The following is a 25,627-nucleotide window of genomic DNA, read 5'->3' as shown; positions in this document are numbered from 1 at the left end:
CAGACAAGGCACAGGAGCGTAAAGGCAAGGTCATCATTCTGACTTCTTTCTCCTGACCTCAAGCCAACTGCTCCCCATGGCACTTTGCTTTTACTTATTTCAACCTATGTTATTTCCAGGCACAGGGCAATCAGTAGTCATGTACAGATGTGAGAGTTGGACCATAAAGAAGGCAGTTCAGTTCAGTCGCTCAGTCATATCCGACTCTTTGCGACCCCATGAATTGCAGCATGCCAGGCCTCCCTGTCCATCACCAACTCCCGGAGTTCACCCAAACTCATGTGCATTGAGTCGGTGATGCCATCCAGCCATCTCATCCTCTGTCGTCCCCTTCTCCTCCTGCCCCCAATCCCTCCCAGCATCAGGGTCTTTTCCAATGAGTCAACTCTTCGCATAAGGTGGCCAAAGTACTGGAGTTTCAGCTTCAGCATCAGTCCTTCCAAAGAACACCCAGGACTGACCTCCTTTAGAATGGACTGGTTGGATCTCCTTAAAGTCCAAGATTCTCTCAAGAGTCTTCTCTAACACCACAGTTCAAAAGCATCAATTCTTTGGCACTCAGCTTTTTTCACAGTCCAACTTTCATATCCATTCATGACCACTGGAGAAACCATAGCCTTGACTAGACAGACCTTTGTTGGCAAAGTAATGTCTCTGCTTTTGAATATGCTATCTAGGTTGGTCATAACTTTCCTTCCAAGGAGTAAGCGTCTTTTAATTTCATGGTTGCAATCACCATCTGCAGTGATTTTGGAGCCCCCCAAAATGAAGTCTGAAACTGTTTCTACTGTTTCCCCATCTAATTCCCATGAAGTGATGGGACCAGATGCCATGATCTTCGTTTTCTGAATGTTGAGCTTTAAGCCAACTTTTTCACTCTCCTCTTTCACTTTCATCAAGAGGCTTTTTACTTCCTCTTCACTTTCTGCCATAAGGGTGGTGTCATCTGCATATCTGAGGTTTATTGATATTTCTCCCGGCAATCTTGATTCCAGCTTGTGCTTCTTCCAGCCCAGTGTTTCTCATGATGTACTCTGCATAGAAGTTAAATAAGCAGGGTGACAATATACAGCCTTGACGTACTCCTTTTCCTCTTTGGAACCAGTCTGTTGTTCCATGTCCAGTTCTAAATGTTGCTTCCTGATCTGCATACAGGTTTCTCAAGAGGCAGGTCAGGTGGTCTGGTATTCCCATCTCTTTCAGAATTTTCCACAGTTGATTGTGATCCACACAGTCAAAGGCTTTGGCAGAGTCAACAAAGCAGAAATAGACGTTTTTCTGGAACTCTCTTGCTTTTTCCATGATCCAGCGGATGTTGGCAATTTGATCTCTGGTTCCTCTGCCTTTTCTAAAACAAGCTTGAACATCTGGAAGTTCACGGTTCACGTATTGCTGAAGCCTGGCTTGGAGAATTTTGAGCATTACTTTACTAGCGTGTGAGATGAGTGCAATTGTGTGGTAGTTTGAGCATTCTTTGGCATTGCCTTTCTTTGGGATTGGAATGAAAACTGACCTTTTCCAGTCCTGTGGCCACTGCTGAGTTTTCCAAGTTTGCTGGCATATTGAGTGCAGCACTTTCACAGCATCATCTTTCAGGATTTGAAAGAGCTCCACTGGAATTCCATCAGCTCCACTAGCTTTGTTCGTAGTGATGCTTTCTAAGGCTCACTTGACTTCACATTCCAGGATGTTTGGCTCTAGATGAGTGATCACACCATCATGATTATCTTGGTCTTGAAGATCTTTTTTGTACAGTTCTTCTATGTATTCTTGCCACCTCTTAATATCTTCTGCTTCTGTTAGGTCCATACCATTTCTGTCCTTTATCGAGCCCATCTTTGCATGAAATGTTCCCTTGGTATCTCTAATTTTCTTGAAGAGATCTCTAGTCTTTCCTATTCTATTGTTTTCCTCTATTTCTTTGCTGAGCAGCCAAGAATTGATGCTTTTGAACTGTGATGTTGGAGAAGACTCTTGAGAGTCCCTTGGACTGCAAGGAGACCCAACCAGTCCATCCTAAAGGAGATCAACTGTGAATATTCATTGGAAGGACTGATGCTGAAGCTCCAACACTTTGGCCACCTGATGTGAAGAGCCAACACACTGGAAAAGACCTTGTTGCTGAGAAAGACTGAAGGGAAAAGGAGAAGCGAGTAACAGAGGATGAGATGGTTGGATGGCATCACCGATTCAACGGACATGAGTTTGAGCAGACTCTGGGAGATAGTGAAGGACAGGGAAGCCTGCCGTGCTGCAGTCCATGAGGTTGCAAAGAGTCAGACACCACTTAGCAACTGAGCGACCACAACAGGGCAATCACAAGCAGCCTTGGGCAGAGATCACTGTAGAGGGAGGACAGGAGGGAAAGCAAGGGGAGGAAGATCTGTACTTTCCCAGGCAGAAGCTAAACATTAAGTGAAGATCAAATTGCTTCTGACTAGTATGTGATACTGTGAGTGAATCAGGAGTTACACCACAGTGTCTCCACCCATTTTTCTAGGTCAGGTAACTGTTCCATCTGTCCCCCAGTAACTTTTTTTTCCAAAGGAATTAAACTTCCTAGGGAGTCACTGTACCCACCTACAATTAAGAGAGCACAGCTGCAGGTAGCTGAATTACATATGCACTGAAGAATGCCACTTTCTCTACAGATTTTAAAAGAATCTAAGTCCTGAATAAAACATATCACCGAAACGTGGAAGAGTCATGTTTCTAGAATTTTTCTATCAGCTGATCATCAAACTGGAGAAGGAAATGGCAACCCACTCCAGTGTTCTTGCCTGGAGAATCCCAGGGACAGGGAAACCTGGTGGGCTGCTGTCTATGGGGTCGCACATGTCGGACACAACTGAAGCGACTTAGCAGCAGCAGCAGATCATCAAACAATGCACCCCCTATAATCCCAGCAACTTCTGCCCTTATAAATCTTGACATTTAGATCACTCCACTCTGGTTCATTTTTCCATATCCTCCCAGTTTTCACCATTCTACTGAAGATCAATGTTCAACTTGATCTATGGCTTCAGCCAAGTTTCGAATTCTGAGAGATGAGGGGTGTGGGGAGGGGTGTGGGCAGAAGACACAAGTGCTATTCTCTTAAAATTTGCCAGCAGGTGGCAGGCACCTTGAGAAACTTGCCTCCTTGCCTAGAGTTTTATAAAACCTTTTAAGTAACTACCATAATGACTCAGGATAAGTTCTAGATTTTAATTATTTGGTGATATATAGGTGCAAAATTTTTGAAAGTTAAATACTTAGTTTATGATAGCACTTTTGAGTAATAAACTTTAGAATATTTGAATTGCAATCTTTTGTTGGCTTCCGCGACCTTCCTGGCTTTCTTTAATCTGTCTGGGTCTCAGCTTTTTGCAGATTTCCATTTCTCTGTTGGTCTTGTAAACTGCTGATGCTCACCAGGGCTCTCTCCTTAAGTGCTTTTCTCTTGTTATGTGTATTCTGAATAATGTCATACATTTTTACGACTTTCAACACTTGACAACTCCCAAGTCAGTATCTATAGTACAGATTTCTCTTCAGTGCTTCTGACCTATGTATTGAGCTGGAAACATCCCTTCAGCTGTCCAAAGATCCTTTGATCCACTATGAAAGTTAGAAATTCATCATCCATGTACACTACCCCTAACCTGTCTTTTTGTTATTTCTCTTGAGGACCTAGTCTCAGTGAACTGCTGCACTACCCACCCAAGTCACCCAAAACAAAAACTTGAATCTCATCCTAGACACATCCATCTCTCTCATTCCTGAAGAGCAATCAACTGCCAATCCTGTTGACCTCCTAATCTCTCTCCCATCCAGCAACTTCTAAGTGCCTCACTGTCATTTTCCTAGTAAAGCCACAACCATCTCGTCTAAAGAAATGTCACTGTTAAAAACTGCTTGCCATGGAAATTCCTTGGTGGTCCAGTGGTTAGATCCCATGCTGTCTCTACTGAGGCCCTCAGTCAGAGAACTACCATCTCACAAGCCTCAAAGCACAGCAAAAATGAAACAACATAAACTGCTTGATGTGTATTTTCTTTTTAACCAAGAATGTGGAGAACCATACCCTCTAACATTCTCTCCTAAGAGGCAATAGCATCTCACCTGGCCACCCTGTGACAAATAAATCTACCAGATCCTGAAAGTGAAAAAGTGAAGGTGTTAGTGGACTCTTTGTGACCCTATGGACTGTATGTAGGCCATCAGGCCCCTCTGTCCATGGAAGTCTCCAGGCAAGGTACTGGAGTGGGTTGCCATGCCCTTCTCTAGGGGATCTTCCCAACCCAGGGATCAAACCCAGGTTTCCTGCATTGCAGGCAGATTCTTTACCATCTGAGCCACCTGGGAAACCCAGATTCTACCAAGAAAACAAAAGAGAGGATCACCTAGTTTAACTTCCTATACAACTAGGTTATTCTACACAGAATTTAGCTATCTTCAGCTTCCCATCTCGGAGAAGGTGATGGCACCCCACTCCAGTACTCTTGCCTGGAAAATCCCATGGACGGAGGAGCCCGGTAGGCTGCAGTCCATGGGGTCGCTCAGAGTCAGACAGGACTGAGCGACTTCACTTTCACTTTTCACCTTCATGCATTGGAGAAGGAAATGGCAACCCACTCCAGTATTCTTGCCTGGAGAATCCCAGGGACAGGGGAGCCTGGTGGGCTGCTGTCTATGGGGTCGCACAGAGTCGGACATGACTGAAGTGTCTTAGCAGCAGTAGCAGCAGCTTCCCATTTATGTGACTCCTCTCATAAAATTCTTCTACATTTACACATCTGGCAAGTTCTTCAATATTCTGAGAAAGAAGAAGCATTACCTCAAGTATCAAAATGTGTTGCCTTAAAAAGAGGTTGGAAAAGGTATACAGCCAAAGAAACTTAAAAATACATGATCACTGGCCTTTATTATAGAAATACACAAAAGAAGATAAAAAATAAAAAAAATATTTTTTCTCTTTTCCTCTTAAGATGAACAAATCATAAAATAGGTCATGCCTTACAAATAATATATAAAATAGTAGGTTAAGGTATGTTAAGCAACCTATGCTATGCTAAGTCACTTCAGTCGTGTCCGACTTTGTGTGACCCCATAGACGGCAGCCCACCAGGCTTCCCCATCCCTGGGATTCTCCAGGCAAGAACACTGGAGTGGGTTGCCATTTCCTTCTCCAATGCATGAAAGTGAAGAGTGAAAGTGAAGTCGCTCAGTCGTGTCCAACTCCTAGCGACCCCATGGACTGCAGCCTACCAGGCTCCTCCGTCCATGGGATTTTCCCGGCAAGAGTACTGGAGTGGGGTGCCATTGCCTTCTCCTAGCAGATTTAAAAAATTCTGACCCTGAAACAGAAAGGCAGTTTGAGAACAAAAATTTTTCCACTGATAAAAATAGTGCTTTAAGGTTAACTGTAGGGTTCTAAACAAAATCCTGTCAACATCTCTCTATAACATATAACATTCAAGTCCATATTTACAGAAAAATTTTGGCAAGTCAAGCTTGCACAATTAAAATAAATACAATGTCATGTGGTCTGGTCTCCCAAAGCCTGGAATTTTGACCCTGGCTGAAGTCTTCCCAATTCTAATGCTATAAATAACTACTTTACTTGAACAAAATATGAAACTATTAATTCTCACAGAATGGGGTTGTGTCTTTTCAAATGTGTATGTCCTGGGCAAATATTTAGCATGGGTTTATTTGCTCAACAAATATTTACTGTGTGCCTACTAGGACTAGAGGGCTTCCCTGCAGGCTCAGTGGTAAAGAATCTGTTTGCCAATGCAGGAGACACAAGAGATGCGGGTTCAGTCCCTGAGTCGGGAAGATCCCTGCAGGAAGAAATGGCAACCCACTCCAGTATTCTTGCCTGGAGAATCCCATGGACAGAGGAGCCTGGAAGGCTACAGTTCATGGGGTGGCAATGAGTTGGACATGACTGAGGGACTAAACAACAAGAAACCAGGAATAGGCTCCATACCAGGCAATGAAGATATAAAGGTGATCAAGACCAACACTATGCTGCTCCTTAAAAGACTAAGACAGCAGAGAAGACAGTTAACAAAAAATTGCAAAAAGTCATCATCTGGGAATACAGGATAAGCAGGGGTATTTGAACAAATCTATCAGGGAAGGGCTTCTGGAGGAAGTTCAGAGGCAGTGTCTTTAAAACAAACATCTTCAAGGTAACAGAACTGTATGTCTGTACGTTACTGTTGTTCACTCCCATCAGTTATATTATTCTCCTAACAGCTACAGGTTAATTTATATGCTAGGTTTATGTTCAGTATAAAATGAAGCTTAAAAGAGGCTTTATAAATCAAAGTTTCTTAGCTATAGTATGAAACATCAAAAGGAATCACTTCTACCACTTCAGGGAAATCAAATATAAGCATAATAAACGAAGAGACAACTCTAGTTGAAACTATTTCTGACACATGGCAGATTGAACTCATGACTTTCAGCCCCTTCCTCCTCTAACCACATTAAGATCACAATAAATGAATCTCTCAAAAGGTGTAAACACACAAGGACTGAAAATGCAAAAAAGGAAAGGAGACTTAAACACTCAAGAGAATTCATCAGACTTGTAAAATTGAAGGCCTGGAGGGGTGATAATCGACCTAGAGAAGCAGAGGCACTTCCTGGGTGCCGTGGAGGAGGAGGCCAAACAGAAGTTGGCTGACTGTCAGCACAGACCCCAGAAAGGATGAAGCCCAGGGAACACATGTTGTCATGGAAGCAGAGCAAGCAGTGGGGCTGAAAAGAGAGGATGAGATAACAGGATGGAAGCCCATCCCTGGACATTCCCCCAGCACACATGCTCTCACACGAACATGCACCTGTGCCTGAATCCAGAGGACAACTGCTCCTCCCAACTCACCTTTTCTTTACAGACGTGCAATGACACCAGAGAAAAAGACTTTTAAAATACTGACATTTGGATGAAAAGCCCAGAGTACCAAATGAAAAGTCATGCTCAGGTACAAAGAGCTTCTCAAATTCAGACAGGCAACAACCACAAGTAAGCAAGGAAAACCTCCAAAAAGGAAGTGAGAGCTTAGAAAATCAAACGAAAAAAAAAAAAAAAATCTGGAAGAAACAACACAATGCATGGAGTAGACAATTTTTTTAAATCCTATAATTAATATTCTTATGATACAAAGAGAACTTTAGCAGCCATAAAACAAAACAGAATGCTGAAACACATGAACAGCAGAGAACACAAAATAGTTCTTTGAATTAAAAAATTAGGATAGTTGAAATAAAACATTTAAAAGGCAGGTTGGGAGATAAAAGTCAAAGATACTTCTCATATCAAATAAACAGATTAAAAAGCTAGAATGTAAGTAAGATTAGAATTTCAATTAGATTAGGATCTGTCAGGAAGTGTAACTTCAAACTGACACAGATTCCAGAAAAAGAAAACAGAGAAGAAACTGTCCAAGAAATAATACAAGAAAAGTACGAAGAACTTCCAGATGTGAATTTCCTTACTGAAAGGATCCTTAAGTATAAGGCACAGTAAACGAAAAAATGCCCACACCAAAGCTCATTATCCTGAAATTTTCAAACACCAGGGATAAAAAGATTATACAAGTTTTCAGAGGGCAGGAAAAATAAAATGCAAAAGGAATAAGGGTAAGACACAACTTCAGTATTATTTGATTTTTAAAACAATGTACAAGAATTTTTATAAACAGCAAGCAATAATAATGTAGGTAAATAAATACAGACAATAAATAAGTAAAAAAATGAATAAAATAAAAATACAAATTTGCTGAATGCTCACTACATGCTAGGAGTACCATTCTAACTCCTTTAAATATATTAACTCATTTAACTGTCACAACTCTATGAGACAGACTATTAATTTCACAGATGAGGATACAGGCATTGAGTTTCAGTAATGACACAACTAGGAAGTGATAAAACCAGAGTCCCAGCTCTCTGAGTGTGGGCTTTCAAAAACTGCACGACACTCTCTCAACTTTAAAAGTAAAACTGATTTGTTAGAAAGAAGAAAATACCATTTGAATCTTCAATGTTTCCGGATAACTGAGGTTGATTAAAAGGCTTCCCTTGTGGCTCAACTGGTAAAGAAATCCCCTGCAATGTGGGAGACCTGGGTTCAATCCCTGGGTTGGGAAGATCCCCTGGAGAAGGGAAAGGCTAGCCACTACAGTGTTTTGGCCTGGAGAATTCCGTGGACTGTATAGTCCATGGGGTCGCAAAGCCTCCGACACGACTAAGCGCCTTTCACTTTCACTTGGTTAAACAGGACACAAGCTTAACATGTGTTTGTGATGTGGGGAAGGGGGTGAAGGTTGAGGGTATTTGCTAGTATTTTAAGCATTCACTGTATAAATATACTTTGCGCTATGTATTTGTGATTTGCTACTAGAACGTCCTTAACATAGATTCCCTGCTCTAAATACATCAACAATCTCCACCAAAAGAACTGATGAACTTACATCAGATCACCATCACCGATTTGGGCAAATAATAAAGAGTATATAAATTATATTAAAGTTCAAAACAGAATAGCTGTCTCTTTCCCCAATTATTGTCATCTAAGCCCTTCACACTCTTCCTGTCTTGCAAGAGTTTTCCTAAATGACTTCCTAGTCATGTATGATTCTTGATACACTAATAAGACAAAAGCTTCCTGCCCCTCTTCTCACTCTTGCCTTATACTCATCTTTACCTTATATTGTCAACCACATGATGATACCTGAACAGTTTCCTCTGAAGTTTCTCTACAAGAGTTAATCCTCTTTCAGTTTCCTACTTTTACTGTCCTATCCATCTTCTCGCTTATTGACCGCAGTTAAGAGTATCTGGCTTTACTAGGGGAGGAGGGAGAGAAATATACTTCTTGAATAATTGTTGTTGTTTAATCTGGTGACATCTTCACTTGTTTTTTCTGACCTATGATAAGGAGGCTACACAGTTTTGGCATTTCCGCTCTTGGGACTCATAAACCTCCATACAATAATGCAGTGGCCTCTGGGATCTCAGACCACGCCTTTGATGCGCTCCTAAGGTGCTGAACCTCCTTGATCATGCGCTGAGGCCCGGCTCTGCCTGGGAGTACGTTCTCTCGCTATGCAGCCTTTTCTGCCATGACTTTCAGCCTGTCTTGCCCTTGGCTTCTGCTGGGTCAGGGTTTTTTATTTTGTCGTGGGTTTGGGCTTTGGTGGCTAGGTGGCGGCTGCAGCAACCTAAAGGTCCTGATGTGATGCGTCAAGACATGTGATGCACCAGGTGTGTCTTCCCCACGCTGGGTGAACAGACTCGGCTGCCCGGCCTAGAAGGTTTCGGTCTAGCTCACAGGACGTCCCTGATCGGCGGCCCCAGAGTCACACCGCGACAACCCCCAACGTCCGGTCTCACGCGCGCCCCGCGCGGCCGTCACCCCGTCTCTCCCGGCGCTCAGGTGTTAACACCTGGCGGTCCTCACCCCGGGAGTCACCTGCCGGCCCGCCCAAGCGCGCGCAGGCGCTCCCACGCACGTACCGTCTCCTTGGCAGCGGCGACCGGGATGGGGAGCAGCCCCCCGCCGCCGGGCGGGTCCTCTGGCTCTGCGGCCGCGCTCTCCGAGGGGAGCCAGTGGCCCGCCGCCCGCGTGGAGTCGGCCCTGGGGTCCCCGTACAGCTGGTAGCACACCAGGCCGACCAGACCCCCGCCGGCCGCGGCCGCGAAGCTCAGCTCCCGCCAGCGCCGCCGCCGCCTCCAAGCCGCCTCCGCCACAGCCCCCTCGTCCTCCTCCCTGCAGGAGAAGGGCCGGCCCGGAGGGCCCGGGGCTGTCCCCGCAGGCCGCCCCCACGGCCCAGGGGCGGGATGATGAGGCGAGCACGGAGGCGGCAGCCGAGGCGGCGGCCACAGGAGCCTCCGCAGCGCAGCCATAGCGGGAGCTGCCGGCGCCTCAGCCAGGAGGGGGCGGATGAGGGGGCGGAGGGGGGCCCGAAACCTCGCGAGAAGTCGGTGCGCCGAGCTTCGCGGCTGGCTGAGAGCGATCCTAAGATTGCCGCCCCTCACTGGAGTCACCTGTCGGAGCGCCTTCGGCTGAGGGGTGTAGAGGAGGGGGATCTCTGGCTGCGAATAAGCCTGGGGAGGAGGCACAACCGGCTGCTCCTCGGCCCTGCATTCCCGGCCCAATCCCGCGGTCATAAATATCTTGAGCCTGCCTCCAGAGACACCTGACTGCGCGAAAACCCAACACCGCAGGCGACAGCCCGGGTCGGCGGGGCTGGGCCGAGCCCTCGGTTGCCAGGGTGTCCCGGCGCCCCTCCGCTGACTGGGTCCTCCGCCTCTGCTTCTCGGGGGTGGTTCTCCGTCAGCCTCGCGCCCCGCTAAGAAAGTCACAACCCCTAACGGTATCCTGATCTTCAGATAGACCGTGAATAATTTGCGATTGTATCTTCAGGCGTTGCGACAGAAAATGGCACATAAAAATTTGGCTCAAGTCATAAAACTATTAAGTCAAAGAATTTTTTTATTACGTGACAGTTTCTGATATTTTGACGGGAGAAGGCTGATACTGTTTGAGGGGAGAAGGCTAATACTTTTTTTTTTTTTGAAGGAGGGGGTACAACTGCTTTACAGTGTTGCGTTAAGTTTCTGCTGCGCGACAAAGTGAATCAGCTATACTTAAACATGTATCCCTTTTGAGCTTCCCTCCCAGCCGCCCCTTCCCATCCCACCCATCTAGGTGATCAGGGCACAGAGCTGAACTTCCTGTGCTGTACAGCAGCTTCCCACTAGCTATGTGGATGGTCTTAGAGTCTTGTCACTCAGAGTTAAGTCAGAAAGAGAAAAACAAATAGAGTATGTTAACCAGTATATGTGGAGTTTAGAAAAATGGTACAGATAAACCCATTTCCAGGGCAGGCATAGAGAAGCAGAGTAGAGAACACACACGTGGGAGGCGTGGAGAAGGGGAGACCAATGATCTGGGAGATTAGGATTGGCATACCTGCTGTTTTTTAGTTATCCTCCATGTGTTTAAAAAACATTGCCATACCTGCGGTGACTTCATTCAATACAACAGAGCTGTCTTGAAAGATAATTTTGGGAGGAAGCTGTTGATATAAAATAAATAATGGGTAAGCACATTGTGTCATTTTTGTTGTTTCTGTACTTGTTTGTCTGCTACACTTCATGAGAACGTGTTTATGACATTTTTATCAGTTTCCTACTATGTATGTTTTTATCAGTTTCCTATGTATGATTTACATATTGGGGAATATTCTGGAACCGCTGGAGACTCCCTTACTGGAGATTTTCATCCTGAAGTGCAATGGTGGGCCAGTCACCAAAGAATGAAATTCAGCTTGTGGGACAGAGATAACGACAACTACGAAGGGAACTGTGCGAAAGAGGATCAGTCTGGCTGGTGGTTTAACAGGTTTGATGTTTCATAAACACAGTTGCAATTGCATTGATGATATCTGACTGCTGCTGCTGCTGCTAAGTCGCTTCAGTCATGTCCAACTCTGTGCGACCCCATAGACGGCAGCCCACCAGGCTCCCCCATCCCTGGGATTCTCCAGGCAAGAACACTGGAGTGGGTTGCCATTTCCTTCTCCAATGCATGAAAGTGAAAAGTGAAAATGAAGTCGCTCAGTCGTGTCCAATTCTTTACGACCCCATGGACTGTAGCCTATCAGGCTCCTCCGTCCATGGGATTTTCCAGGTAAGAGTGCTGGAGTGGATTGCCATTTCCTTCTCCAGAAGATTTTCCCCACCCAGGGATCGAACCTGGGTCTCCCGCATTGCAGGCAGACGCTTTACTGTCTGAGCCACCAGGGAATGTTTAGAGGAATCCTTCAAATACTCTGGATCTATAAAGCAGAAGTAGATGTTTTTCTGGAACTCTCTTGCATTTTGGATGATCCAACAGATGTTGGCATTAGCCTATATTAAAATAAGTAATTGAGGTGTATCTGATAGATTACTTATAGGCAAGGGCTTTGTTAGGAATGGCAATTTCAGAATCTGGACCAGAAAAATCTCATTTTGTTTGCCTCTGAAAACCCTTAGCCTTCATAAGAATTGCCAGGATCCAAACCCCGTGTGGATGTTTCCCTGGTGGCTCAGTGGTAAAGAATCCATCTGCAATGCAGACACCGTAGGAGAACTGGATGTTCGATCCTTGGGTTGGAAAGATTTCCTGGAGAAGGGCATGGCAACTGACTTCAAGATTCTTGCCTGGTGAATACTATGGACAGGGGAGCCAGGCTGGCTACAGTCCATAGGGTCACAAAGGGTCAGACATGACTGAAGCGACGGCACGTACTTTGAGCTGTAGTCACAAGGGGTTTGAGTGCGTGCTGCCGCTTCAGTCATGTCTGACTTTGTGTGACCCTATGGATTGTAGCCAGCTTGGCTCCTCTGTCCGTAGTATTCTCCAGGCAAGAATCCTGAAGTCAGTTGCCATGCCCTTCTCCAGGAAATCTTTCCAACCCAAGGATCGAACATCCAGTTCTCCTACGGTGTCTGCATTGCAGATGGATTCTTTACCACTGAGCCACCAGGGAAACATCCACAAGGGGTTTAGATCCTGGCAGTTCTTATGAAGACTAGGGGTTTTCAGAGGCGAACAAAATGAGATTTTTCTGGTCCAGATTCTGAAATTGCCATTCCTAACAAAGCCCTTGCCTATAAGTAATCTATCAGATACACCTCAATTGCTTATTTTAATATAGGCTAATGCCAACATCTGTTGGATCATCCAAAATGCAAGAGAGTTCCAGAAAAACATCTACTTCTGCTTTATTGACTACACCAAAGCCTTTGATTGTGTGGCTCACAACAAACTGTGGAAAATTCTTAGAGATGGGAATACCAGACCACCTGAACTGCTTCCTGAGAAATCTGTATACAGGTCAAGAAGCAACAGTTAGAACTGGACATGAAACAACAGACTGGTTCCAAACAGGAAAAGGAGTACATCAAGGCTGTATATTGTCACCCTGCTTATTTAACTTATATGCAGAATACATCATGTGAAATGCTGGGTTGGATGAAGCAAAAGCTAGAATCAAGATTGCCAGGAGAAATATCAATTACCTCAGATATGCAGATGATACCACCGTTATGGCAGAAAGTGAAGAACTAAAGAGCCTCTTGATGAAAATGAAAGAGGAGAGTGAAAAAGTTGGCTTAAAGCTCAACTTTCAGAAAACTAAGATCATGGCATCCAGTCCCATCACTTCATGGCAAATAGATGGGGAAACAATGGAAACAGTGACAGACTTCATTTGGGGGGGTGGGGCTCCAAAATCACTGTCAATGGTGACTGCAGCCATGAAATTAAAAGACGCTTGTTTCTTGGGAGAAAAGCTATGACCAACCTAGATAGTATATTAAAAAGCAGAGACATTATTTTGCCAACAAAGGTCTGTCTAGTCAAAGCTATGGTTTTTCCAGTAGTCATATATGGGTGTGACAGTTGGACCATAAAGAAGGCTGAGCACAAAAGAACTGATGCTTTTGAACTGTGGTGTTGGAGAAGACTCTTGAGAGTCCCTTGGACTCCAAAGAGATCCAACCAATCAATCCTAAAGGAAATCAGTCCTGAGTATTCATTGGAAGGACTGATGCTGAAGCTGAAACTCCAATACTTTGGCCACCTGATGCGAAGAACTGACTCACTAGAAAAGACCCTGATGCTGGGAAAGATTGAAGGCAGGAGGAGAAGGGAATGACAGAGGATGAGATGGTTGGATGGTATCACTGACTCGATGGACATGAGTTTGAGTAAGCTCTGGGAGTTGGTGATGGACAGGGAAGCCTGGAGTGCTGCAGTCCATAGGGTTGCAAAGAGTCGGACATGACTGAGTGACTGAACTGAATGGAATTTTTCTTTCTTAAAGCTAATAAAAGTGATAAACAGAAAAGTCCTCTATTACATGAAACAAACGTGTCTATTTCAGGATGCTGTGTCTGTGTTTCTTTCATTTTCAGCCTGTTGGGTTTATGTATTCAGTACCATAAGGAAAACTCTGTGCTGGGTCCTGGTTTTATCACCAAGATTCCTTCAATTTCTGCTTCCTCTGAATTCTGAAAATTTCAACAGAAGCATTTATTCTCTGCATATATAATCCAGTTCTTCTTCTGGCATTGTTTACTTTGAGCTAAATACAATTTGTGTATTTTCTCATAAATTTCTCACATGGCCTAATAGCAGAGTTCTTGGACAGACTGATGAATTTTTATTAGATGCATATGAAAAGCCAAGTAGGTATAAAAAGAATTAGGGAGGTAATACAATAAGGTATTACAGATAAGAAACATGACAGAAATTCTCTACCTAACATGATTTCAGATATATATCTAACTCTATATAATTTCTCTCTAGTTAAAAAAAAATTTATAGAGTTCCTAAAAGCCATTTCTTTGGCTCAAAATCAAGTTCCGCTGTGAGAGTTGCTGGGTTTAGTAGGTTCTCCAAATACTCAGAAGGCTTTGGGTAAAAGGTCTCTCTGCATGCAGAAGTTATTCTAATTATAGCTTTCCTTCGTACCTCCCTCCTTAAAGCTGTGGTGGTGCTGATTTAGTCACTAAGTTGTGTCTGACTCTTTGTGACCCCGTGGACGGTAGCCCACCAGGCTCCTCTGTCCGTGGGGATTCTCCAGGCAAGAATATTGGAGTGGGTTGCCATTTCTGCCTCCAGGGGACCTTCCCAACCCAGGGATGGAAACTGTATCTCCTGTGGCTCCTGCATTGTCAAGCAGATTCTTTATCACCCAGCCACCTGGGAAGCCTTCTTTGGAGACTCATTTCCTACAAAATAATGGAATATAGGTGATCACCTTCTGAACCCATGAGCCTAATTAACCAAAACGCTCCAAGCTTATTAGTAAACCGAATATAAATACTTTCTTCATAGCATTTTTCATATGTCATTTCCCTTCTCAAAACCCATGCTGCTGTGCTGTGCTTGTTCGCTCAGTTGTGTCAGACTCTTTTCGACCCCATGGACTGCAGCCCGCCAGGCTCCTCTGACCATGGGGATTCTCCAGGCAAGAATACTGGAGTGGGTTGCCATGCCCTCCCCCAGGGGATCTTCCCAACCCAGGGATGGAACCCAAGTCTCCCGCATTGTAGGCAGATTCTTTTACCCTCTGAGCCACCAGGGAAGCCCTTCAAAACCCATAATTGCCCTACAGTTGCTTTTTTCTTTCCAATTACAATTCCATCCCATGACCCAATTATTTTCACCTTTTAATACTTTTAAAATTGCAAACAAAATGAGTGACTTTTAAATTTTGAAAATGTGATATTTAAGTGTAATATGTGTCATGCCTAAGCAGAAATGTCCTGTTTAATAAAAACTCCTATTAAAAAAATCCTGCTTGTCTAGTTTTATTCATTCTGAGCACTAGAATCTTGACTGGTTGGAAGAGGAGCAATTATATCTGAGATCCTACATCAGGGCAGATGCATCCCGCCCCCACCCTCAGGCCTACTCAATTCTGACAGAGGGAGGCCACCAGCCAAAGGCTGCACCAAGCCACTGCTCTCTTGGGAAAGTGGTCCTCATCTTCAGTGCTGTTTTCCTTGGGGGAATAATTGGCAAAGTCAAAAGAGAAAGTGATGGGAAAGTATGTTCTGTGGAGTTGCAGCCTTTTCTTGGTCATTTGTCTTCAGAGAGCCAGCCTCTGGGAGCCTAGAACTTTATTCCCCAGCATCCAGAGCCATGGAAACCCATTTATGGAGGGTGCTAAGGATTCTTTTTCTATTTTGACCAGCTTCCACTGCCAAAGACAGGTTGATAATGGTTTGCACTCTGACCTCTCCCCTTGGTCAAAGTAAAGCCTCCTAGCTCCACGAAACCAGATCATCTACTTAGTCCAACTGCTTGCACATAGTAGGACTTCAACAAATGTTTATTAAATGAAGAAGGGAATTTATTATTGTTGTGAGGGGTAGAGGGAGAGGCTAAGATAGGAAGGTGAATTAGGAGACAAGAAAATGAAGTAGGTCATCTGATGCTAAAAAAGTTGATAAAGTAAGCAACACATCCTAAAATATAATTAATGCAAATAGAAGGATAAAAGGAGAAAGCAAGAGGTCGGCATGGAAAGGTTGTGGTCTTGACGAAGGACAGATTCAGAAACAAATTTTGTGATTTGAAGCCATCCTCTTACATTCTGTAATTTGGCATAATCTAGCAACATTTAGCAGAGAAGGCAATGGCACCCCACTCCGGTACTCTTGCCGGGAAAATCCCATGGACAGAGGAGCCTGGTGGGCTGCAGTCCATGGGGTTGCTAGGAGTCAGACACGACTGAGTGACTTCACTTTCACTTTTCACTTTCATGCATTGGAGAAGGAAATGGCAACCCACTCCAGTGATCTTGCCTGGAGAATCCCAGGGACGGGGGAGCCTGGTGGGCTGCCGTCTATGGGGTCACACAGAGTCAGACACGACTGAAGCTACTTAGCAGCAGCAGCAGCAGCAGCAGCATTTAGAGCCTTAAAGCAGTAAGCTTCTACTTGGTTCTTTCTGTGCTCTGAGAAATTCCAGCCTGCTCCATGGACAAAGTTCAGTGACTTGACCTTGATACTTTCCTTTTGTTCTTACATGTCTCACTGGTGACACCACCAAGCTGTTAGTGGTATACATTTAAATACCTAACATCAAGACCAGTAATAATATTACTTTGACCATTACATTTGTCCTATCTGATTTGTGTAATTTCTGGTTTTATATAAGTTCCACAATCTTTGCTGATAGTGTATCACCATTCAATTCTTATTGTCTTTATCCTCCATTTGGTGGCAGGGACATCTTTTTTTATGTCTTTTGGAAACAAGGACTAGTAAAGCTGGCTGCCTGAAACATGTGAGCCCTTTCTCAATAGTCCAGTTCTCATGCCTGATAGTAATTAAAGTTTTCAAGCCCACATAAAGCTGTCTTCTAGTGAAGAATGGCCTCTGAGTAATATATCCGTCATCCATTATGCAAGCATGACACTTGGGTAAGAAAACAAAAACCATCTTTTTAAAAGTATTGGCTGTAACTACTAGAGTTTAGCATATGCATATGCTATGACCCATTAATTTCACTCCTATATGAAATATTCAACAGCAATGAGTATTTATGTGCATCAAAAGATATATAGAGGAATATTTGTAATTGGCCAGAAACTAGAAAGTATTCATAAGTTCATCAACAATGCTCTGGATTTTTAAAAATTGTGATATAGTCACAAAATTGACTGCTGTTTAGCAGTGAAAATTACTAAAATGCAGCTCCATGTAATTACATGGTTCAAAGAAGGCAGGCACAACAGAACTGTGTTATTCTATTTATAATGTTCAAACACAACAACATATAAACATATACATGTGGTGTCAGAAATCATGATGGTGGTTTCTTTGGGCACAGGGTAGTGACTGACAGTGGAAGAAGGGGGGTCCTAGAGTTCTGTTCATGTTCCGTTCCTTGATGTGGGTGCTGGTTAAACAAGGATATTCCCTCTGCGAAAATTCCTAGAACTATCCAGTTACAATGGCTAATTGTATATCATTTTAATGCATATAATACTTCAACAAAAAGTTTATATATTAAGTCAATGCAAACTTAACTGCGGTTTTGAACTGTGAATTTTAAATCATTATCAGTTCAGTTCAGTTGCTCAGTCGTGTCCGACTCTTTATAACCAGGCTCAAACACACCTTTATTAATCAAAACAGGAACCATTACAATCAACACATTTTTGCCAATGAGAAAATAAGTTAGTTTATCCCTGTACTGTAAAAATCCTTCAAGATTCAACAAACTCTTGGAATATTTCTGCCTCCTGCTGGTTGTGGAAGCATTTCTTCTGCAAAAAGTTGTCGAGATGCTTGAAAAAATGGCAGTTGGTTGGCAAGAGGTCAGGTGAATATGGTGGATGGGGCAAAATTTAATAACCCAATTTATTCAACTTTTGAAGCTCTGGTTGTGCAATGTGTGGTCAGTCATTGTTGTGGAGAAGATTGGGCCCTTGCTGTTGATCAATGCTGGCTGTAGGTGTTGCAGTTTTCAGCGCAGCTAATCAATTTGCTGAGCATACTTCTCAGATGTAATGGATTCATGGGGATTCAGAAAGCTTTAGCAGATCAGATGGGCAGCAGACAACCAAACAGTGACCATGACCATTTTTTGGTGCAAGTTTGGCTGTACAAAGTGCTCTGGAGCTTCTTCTTGGTCCAACCACTGAAATGGCCATTGCTGGTTATCCACTTTTCATTGCATGTCACAATCGATCGAGAAATAGTTTGTTGTTGCTATGTAGACTAAGCAAAGACAGTACTTCAAAACAATGATTTTTTGATTTTCAGTCAGCTCATGAGGCACCCGCTTATTGAGCTTGATCTTTCCAATTTGCTCCAAATGCTAAATGACTGTAAAATGGTTGTCGTTGAGTTCTTTGGCAACCTCTTGTGTAGTTTTAAGAGGATCCGTTTCAATGATCCTCTCAATTGGTTGTTGTCAACTTCCCATGGCCCACCACTAGGCTCCTCATCTTCAAGGCTCTTGTCTCCTTTGCAAAATTTCTTGAACCACCACTGCATTGTATGTTCATTGGCAGTTCTTGGGTCAAATGTGTCATTAATGTTGTGAGTTGTCTCTGGCTTTATGACCCATTTTGAACTCAAATTTTAAAAATTGCTCAAATTTGCTTTTTGTCTAACATCATTTCCATAGTCTAAAATTAATATAAAATACAATGCAAGTAGAAGTTATTAGCAAAAAAGCATAAAGTGAGAAATGCACATTAAAATGATGTATAACATAACCATATGTGTTTAAGAATGTATTCCAATATCAAATGGCAAAATTTAACAGTGAAAAACTGCAATTACATTTGCACCAATCTAATAAAAAAATAGATTTTCTTCCTAATGCTCTTGAATGATATGCTACTTACTATGGTGTGTTAAAACTTGCTTAGTTATGTACTATGTGACTTAAAAGAAATTGAGATTATAAAGCATTAAGAGGAAAAATTGAATGAAGAATTGGAAACTAACAGAAAAGGTAGATAATCTTGATACAGCCTGAAGAGATTTTTTTTAGCATCTATAATGATATCTTCTGTTTAACTGTTTTAAACTTTTCAGTTTGTAAGGAAGTATAGCTAAATAACAGTGCTGTGATAGTTTCAGGTGTGTAGCAGAGCGACTCAGCTATACATATGCATGTATCCATTCTCCCCCAAACTCCCATCCCATCCATAGCCTAAAGAGATTGAATGAAAGAGCATCTTAAAAAGTGTTCTAATAAAAACAAAAAGTGTTTTAGTACTTGAAAATCCTTAAGAAGCTGCTCATGAACTATTTTCCTTATTTAGTAAGGAAAGGTATTTTAAGAAACAACCTAGTGTTTTATCTTCTTTGACTTCCAGCACTCTCTCCTGTGAGATGTCCATATGGACAGGCTCAGTAGGTACCTGGTGGTAGGGCCTAGTGCAACCAGCATATACCCTCATCTCTGGCCTTAACCCCAGACTGTCAGGTGTTGGATGGGAAATTGTTTTAAGGGCAGATAACCAAACAGAAGGGCAGCCTTCAGAACAGATGGAAAGCTCAGCACCAAGAGGGAACCATTAGAGAAATCAAGCATAGCATAAGGTAAGTCTGTGTATGTACGTGCAGAAGCTTAGCGGGACAGCAAACCAGTCTCATTTCTTGCCAGCTCCAGTTGATCTTTACGTGTTCCCCAGAACACTGTGCTGAGCAACATTTTCAGACCAGGTCCAGAATTTCCAGTAAATAACACCAGAGTGTCTCTAGTTGAAAACAGGAGGACATCTGGATCCTGCCTACTTAAAGCTCTCTTTAAACACCCACAGTCAGGCCTGAAGCATCTTGGTACAACCTTTGGACTTAAAATCCATGAAAATGTGCACACATTTAATTTTTTTCTGATGAGTGAAAAAATTAAATAATTTTCTCTGGGTCATGCAACCAGAACTGGAGCCTTTATATTCTGCCCTCCATCTACATAGTTTCTGTATTGCAATCAGAAACTAAGAATTTAAGACAATTTCTCTTAAGATGCATTAATTTGTGAACAGTAGACTAGAAATTGCATTAGCTCAAATAAGAGATATTCTTTATGGATAAAATCCACATCAAATTGGGGAAAAGTGGTACCATGAGATAAAAGTGGTACTGTAAGTATGTAAGTAAGTAAGGTAATCAGGTAGGCTCTACAAACCCACATAGTAAGAGTTCAAGGACATTTATTCTAACATACTGCTGTGACCATGTCACAGTCTAATTTCATCAATCTCTATGAATCTTAGTTCAGAGGCTAAAGAGAAAACGTTGGTTTTGTCTAGCCTAGAGGGGCTGTATATTTTAGTTAGTTCCTTACTCTAATACTGATCTGCTGTGCCTGGAATGAAAGAGGTGGAGTCACATGTAGGAACGGGTTTTTGGAAAATGCAGGAATTGCTTTTCTTAGACAGCTCGGTGTGCAGGCCCCTGTGCTGTACTGGTAAAAGTTTAACAGCTGGTTCTGGGGTAGAAGGCAGGAGAGCCCTGATTTGTAGTGTTTACAGATTTCCACAGTATAAATACTCCCACCATGGCTGATTTCAAGCTACCAACATGACATTACCAGTGGTAGAGTTGTAAAAAGATGCACAGAAGCACCACATTATATAGAATTTGCGTGATACACATATCAAAAAGGTAATAGGAATAGTAAAATAATTGGGGAGTGATGAGTTTCTAGCACTTACTCCTTTTGATTTTAATATAATTTATCTACTTATAAATTTATATAACATTTTAAAATAATGCCTCTTACAACTTGGCTCACTAAATGCCTGAAAATGTAACAATCAGTTCTTTTGAGCTAGAGCAAGCAGGTTGCAGAACACTGCTACCGGATATTTAAAGATTACTATATCCATTAAGGGGGGCTTCCCAGGTGGCTCAGAGGTTAAAGCATTTGCCTGCAATGCGGGAGACCTGGGTTCGATCCCTGGGTCAGGAAGATCCCCTGGAGAAGGAAATGGCAACCCACTCCAGTATTCTTGCCTGAAGAATCCCATGGACGGAGGAGCATGGTGGGCTACAGTCCACGGGATCGCAAAGAGTCGGACATAACTGAGAGACTTCACTCACTTCACTCACTATATCCATTAAGGAGTCTGGGAGATCTTGAAGATCAGTGTTTGACACCAGAAAGAAACAGAACAGGAAGGATGTATTGTGTAGCACAGGGAACTCTACTCAGCGCACTGTGGTGACTTGAATGGGAAAGAAATCCAAAAGGGAGGGGATATATGTACATTATGGCTGATGCATTTTGCTGTACAGTAGAAACTAACACAACATTGTAAAGCAACTATACTCCAATAAAAATTAATTAAAGTAATTTGAAGGATGTAAATAAAAATATGAACACAGTATGGGGAAAAATAGAAGGACACGAAACTAACCCCCAAAAGATCAGGATTAAGAATTTGCCTTTATCCACAAATGGCAAGTGAATTTACCCATCCTTTAATCAAGAAGAGGGTTAGAGACTTCCCTGGCAATCCAGCAGTTAAGATTCCACACTTCCACATGCAGGGGCCGTGTGTTCAACCCCTGGTTCCTGCCTGCTGTGAGGTGTGGCCAAAAAATAAAACTAAAATTAAAAAAAAAAAGAAGACGGTTAACAACCTTCTCTCTCTTCTTGGGGTTGTTCATTGTTTTCGAGCAACCTGCATATAGATATTACTATGGAATTATTTTTATTCTTTCCTATAAATTCTATTTGTTTTTCCAAAGAGTTGGAGTTAAAGAATCATCTCAGGTATGGATGAGTACAACTGACTACTTAGAACCAAATAAAGACTATTTTTGTTTTGAATTTGCAGCTACTTAGATGAAAAGCATTGCATTAACAGCTGATACCAAATAGGGATGAACTTCATTAGATATTGACAGGTTGTTGGGTCTTGCTGTATGCTAATATTAATCTTTAGGTTTGAATAAAATATGTTATTTCAAATTTAAAACACAGCAATATAATATACCTAAACAATACTTGAATTTATTATGTTTAAAATTCAAGGGTTTTGTTCACAAGAAGGTATTCACTCTTAAACCAAAGTAATAATCAAGTGGTTTTGGTCACTATGTAGTATCTTTTTATGTTAGAATAAATCAGTTTGCCTCAAACACTAGAGATTAATCTAAAAACAAAATGTCTCAAAATATGGGTGTTCATAAATTTCTTGGCAACTGAAGCGTATAAAAATTCTTGTGCTTTGAAAATGATTGTTTTTTTTTTTTCAGGATTGTCTCAAATCTTGTGTTCAGGAATCTGTAAACCTCAGACCACCACATCAAGGGAAATAAAGCGAACCTTTCACTTGGTGACAAGACTTTATAGAACATCACTACACAAGTTGCTCTAAGATCATCATGCAGGTGCAGGGGGCTCCTTGAACAAATTATTCAAGAATAAGGAGGTCTGTTCCTTCATCCTTCCAGTGTTATACAAGAAAACAATGTTTGATTAGAATTTCATTGTGTGTAGTATTTGTTTCAGGGCATATGCTTTGATCAAAATCTATGTAATGGAAGCCTGTGTTCTATGATATCCAGAATTAATCATTGAACTCTTGACTATGGTTAAATATAATAATTACATTCACTTACTTATTAAACACCTATGAGCCTGTGAAGAGTTTGTCTCTAAAGTGAATTTTAAATAAAGAGGAACATCAAACAGCGATAAAACCAACATATGAAACTCAAGGTCATTAATACAAACCAGGTGCTTTCTCAAAGTGAGAATGAATCAAATTAAGAAAGAGAAAGAGCCAAAAGTTGAACAGATGTAGTAATTCATCATTTTTAGTTTCTTAAAAGTAGAAACAAATGAGAAATAAATTTCAGAACACGGTGTGAAGATTCCTTTTTTCTCATTTCTCATGTAGGTTAAAATTAAATTTCCTTCTAATCTTTCTCCGATAATTGTGTCTGATTGATATAACACCCAAGTGGAAGAGGCCACCAGGCAGTCAGAGATGTGAAACCGGAGAGAAATCTTAAAAGTGGTACCACTATGCAGCTTTGTGTTGAAACTTAGAGTTTTAAATGTTATTTTAATTAAAAATAACATACTTTAAAAGAAAGTTTATATATACTGAAAGTGGATTATGTTAGAGTCAAAAATTATAAAATTATGTGATATTTACATAATAATGGTAGCTTGCAGATACATCTAAAGAAATACTGTGTTGTGTTTAAGAGCACTTCAGAAGTTGGAAGTGCATGTATAAATATCTTTATGTACACATTTGTTTTGCTAAAATATCAGTATTTGAGTCTCATAACTAGAATCACTCATCTTCTTTACTCTCTAGTTTTAAGGGATGAAGAACTGAAGTAATTAAAAAAAATAGGTTTGTGAAAATCAGTTTATAAAGCAAAGTTACTGAATTCTATCTTCCAATTAAATTTTACCTTGAAATTTGGATAGAGAATCATAAAATGTTAGGTTGAATGGGGCCATGGGGATAATCTAGTCCAAAACCTGTGTTTTAGAGGAGGAAATTGAATGGATTGTGCCTTATCAGGAGGAATGCTGTAGTCTGAATTCTGTTTGCTTCCCCTCTTTAACAGGACTCTGCTGGATTCAACTTCTTCCTGAATGCTTCTCCCATTCCAAGACTGGTTTAGTCTACCCTGCCACCTGCTTTCAATGAAATACCTTGAACTTTTCCATCATAACTGACCCCCCCCCCACACACACACACAGTATAATGTTCTCCTTTACTTGTTTGTTTATCAGCCAATTAGAATGTGGGAGACCAGGGCTCGATCTCTGGGTCGGGAAGATTCCCTGGAGAAGGAAATGGCAACCCACTCCAGTACTCTTGCCTAGAAAATCCCATGGACGGAGGAGCCTGGTGCAGGCTACTGTCCATGGGGTCTCAAAGAGGCGGACACAACTGAGCAACTTCACTTTTACTTTTCAGACTGTAAGCTACAGGAAGATGATGTGGAGATGGTGTTTTGCCATTTAGCAAACACAGACAGTGCTTATTACATAGTGAGAACTTATGCATTTTTTGAATGAAAGGCAAATAATTGTTTTCATAAAATTATGTAGAAGGCATGCAAATTCAACATGAACAGAAATTCCTAAGGATGTTAAAGATATACATTAAATTGTTCAAAGTTCAGAAACCCACTATTGAACTACTAGGTTAAAATGATTCCCCTGAAAAATACATCACAATCATAACAGCTCACTGAAATACAATATATTATATTGATAACTTTGAGGAACTTGTAGTGGGTCTGAGTTTACTGAAGTCAGTCGTGAAAGGCTGTTGTCTGAACCTTTCATCTCTTATTTTTTAAAAAATACACATAAAGGTTATTTGCTGTTGTGATTGTGTCTTTTTTCTTGTGTATTTTGGTTCATGCAGTTTTATGGGTGATACAATTCTCAAAGAAGAACTGCTCTTTGAAATTTCCTGGCCATCCAATGGCTGGGGCTCTGCGCTTCCACTTCAGCGGCACAGGTTCTACCTCTGGTGGGTGAACTAAGATCTGGCCTGCCCCGCGACTAGGTCAAAAAAGTCAAATGAAAAAGGAGCTGCTCAGACTACTCTAGAATCCAGTTCCTTGCTGTTTCACTTACTTGGCTCGGCTCCTTGTCCTTGAACTCGTTGCACAATTTCATTGCCAGCGAGAAACGTACAGCCTTGTTCGTAGGAACGGCTTCAGTCAAACACTTTCAGCGTCAACACTTTTACGATGTCCTGACAGCTGCATCGAATCGGCTGAAGCTGCATTTTATTCCCCATCAGGATTATTGACATTTTCACAACTTTTCCTGGATTTTTTTTTTCTTTGCCAAGGACCTCCTCAGAATGGTGCTGTTTTTCTGTTTTCATATTTGGAAATGAGATTCCCATGAGGAATTTACCAACAGCAAACCAGGAGCTGGAGAAGTGAAACTTGGCAGAATTCCTTCCTCTTTGTCAAGGTCCCTCTTGGCCTTATCAAGGGTCTGGCAGTGACTGTGCCCACACCGTCCCCTAGTGGCTGGCCCCACAGTGGGCCCCTCAGGGCCGGGCATCTCCTGTGCCCTGGTGACTGACAGCAGTTTCTCTCAGAATATGGCTTTTATGCCCAGGGGCAATCTTTCAAAGATCTGTTTTCTCTTGTGTGCAAGAGAAATATATTTATTGCTCTTGTGTTTTCTGACAGTTTTACATCTTTGAATAAACATTCTATGACTTAGAACCGTTCTAAGTGGAAATAGAAAAATAAGTTCAAACATCATAGTGTGTACTATAGGTTTCTGAAAAAGTCTTAGAGTGCCTGTTGATCAACCAACAGATATTTCTCAAGCTTAAAAGTTTACCAGATACTGTTGTGGGCACTTGTTATACATTCATGAACAAAACAAAGATCCCTGCCCGATGGAGTATATGTTCTAGTATCAGAAAGTATGAGAAGAGCGCTATAATGAACTTTTCCTTAGAGTAACATTCAAACCAGGTTACTTGTAAACGTGATGTATTCAATAACTGTGCTATTGTGAGCTGTGTTTTTGCATCCAGTGATGTAGTTGATATTTGTTTCACCTTCTCTAACTTGCAGT

At 41.9% G+C, this 25,627-nt stretch overlaps 1 protein-coding gene and 1 long non-coding RNA gene across 4 annotated transcripts in view; one reads left to right on the top strand and one right to left on the bottom strand.

Moving 5' to 3' along the window:
* MICU3 (mitochondrial calcium uptake family member 3) overlaps nucleotides 1-25,220 on the bottom strand; it is a 95,550-nt gene extending 70,330 nt beyond the window's left edge. Inside the window, exons 1-2 of one of the 3 annotated variants that reach the window (XM_055567262.1) lie at nucleotides 24,659-25,220; nucleotides 10,976-11,081 (exon numbers count right to left, since the gene is read on the bottom strand). In XM_055567262.1, the coding sequence (XP_055423237.1) occupies nucleotides 10,976-11,038 (63 nt within the window). In that variant the 5' untranslated portion in view covers nucleotides 11,039-11,081; nucleotides 24,659-25,220. Of the gene's footprint in view, nucleotides 1-9,516; nucleotides 10,150-10,975; nucleotides 11,082-24,658 lie in introns of those variants that run through there. The other 2 variants (XM_055567259.1, XM_055567260.1) reach the window with 2 other exon arrangements.
* LOC129643122 (uncharacterized) lies at nucleotides 19,396-23,885 on the top strand. The gene is made up of 3 exons (XR_008710098.1): nucleotides 19,396-19,629; nucleotides 22,297-22,472; nucleotides 23,632-23,885. It is a non-coding gene; the product is annotated as an uncharacterized LOC129643122 (long non-coding RNA).
* Nucleotides 25,221-25,627: the final 407 nt, after the last annotated feature.

Source organism: Bubalus kerabau, chromosome 2, assembly GCF_029407905.1.
Source record: "Bubalus kerabau isolate K-KA32 ecotype Philippines breed swamp buffalo chromosome 2, PCC_UOA_SB_1v2, whole genome shotgun sequence".
Taxonomy (NCBI): Eukaryota; Metazoa; Chordata; class Mammalia; order Artiodactyla; family Bovidae; genus Bubalus; species Bubalus kerabau.
Note: the sequence above shows the minus strand (reverse complement) of the source record. Positions and strands in the feature narration are given on the sequence as shown.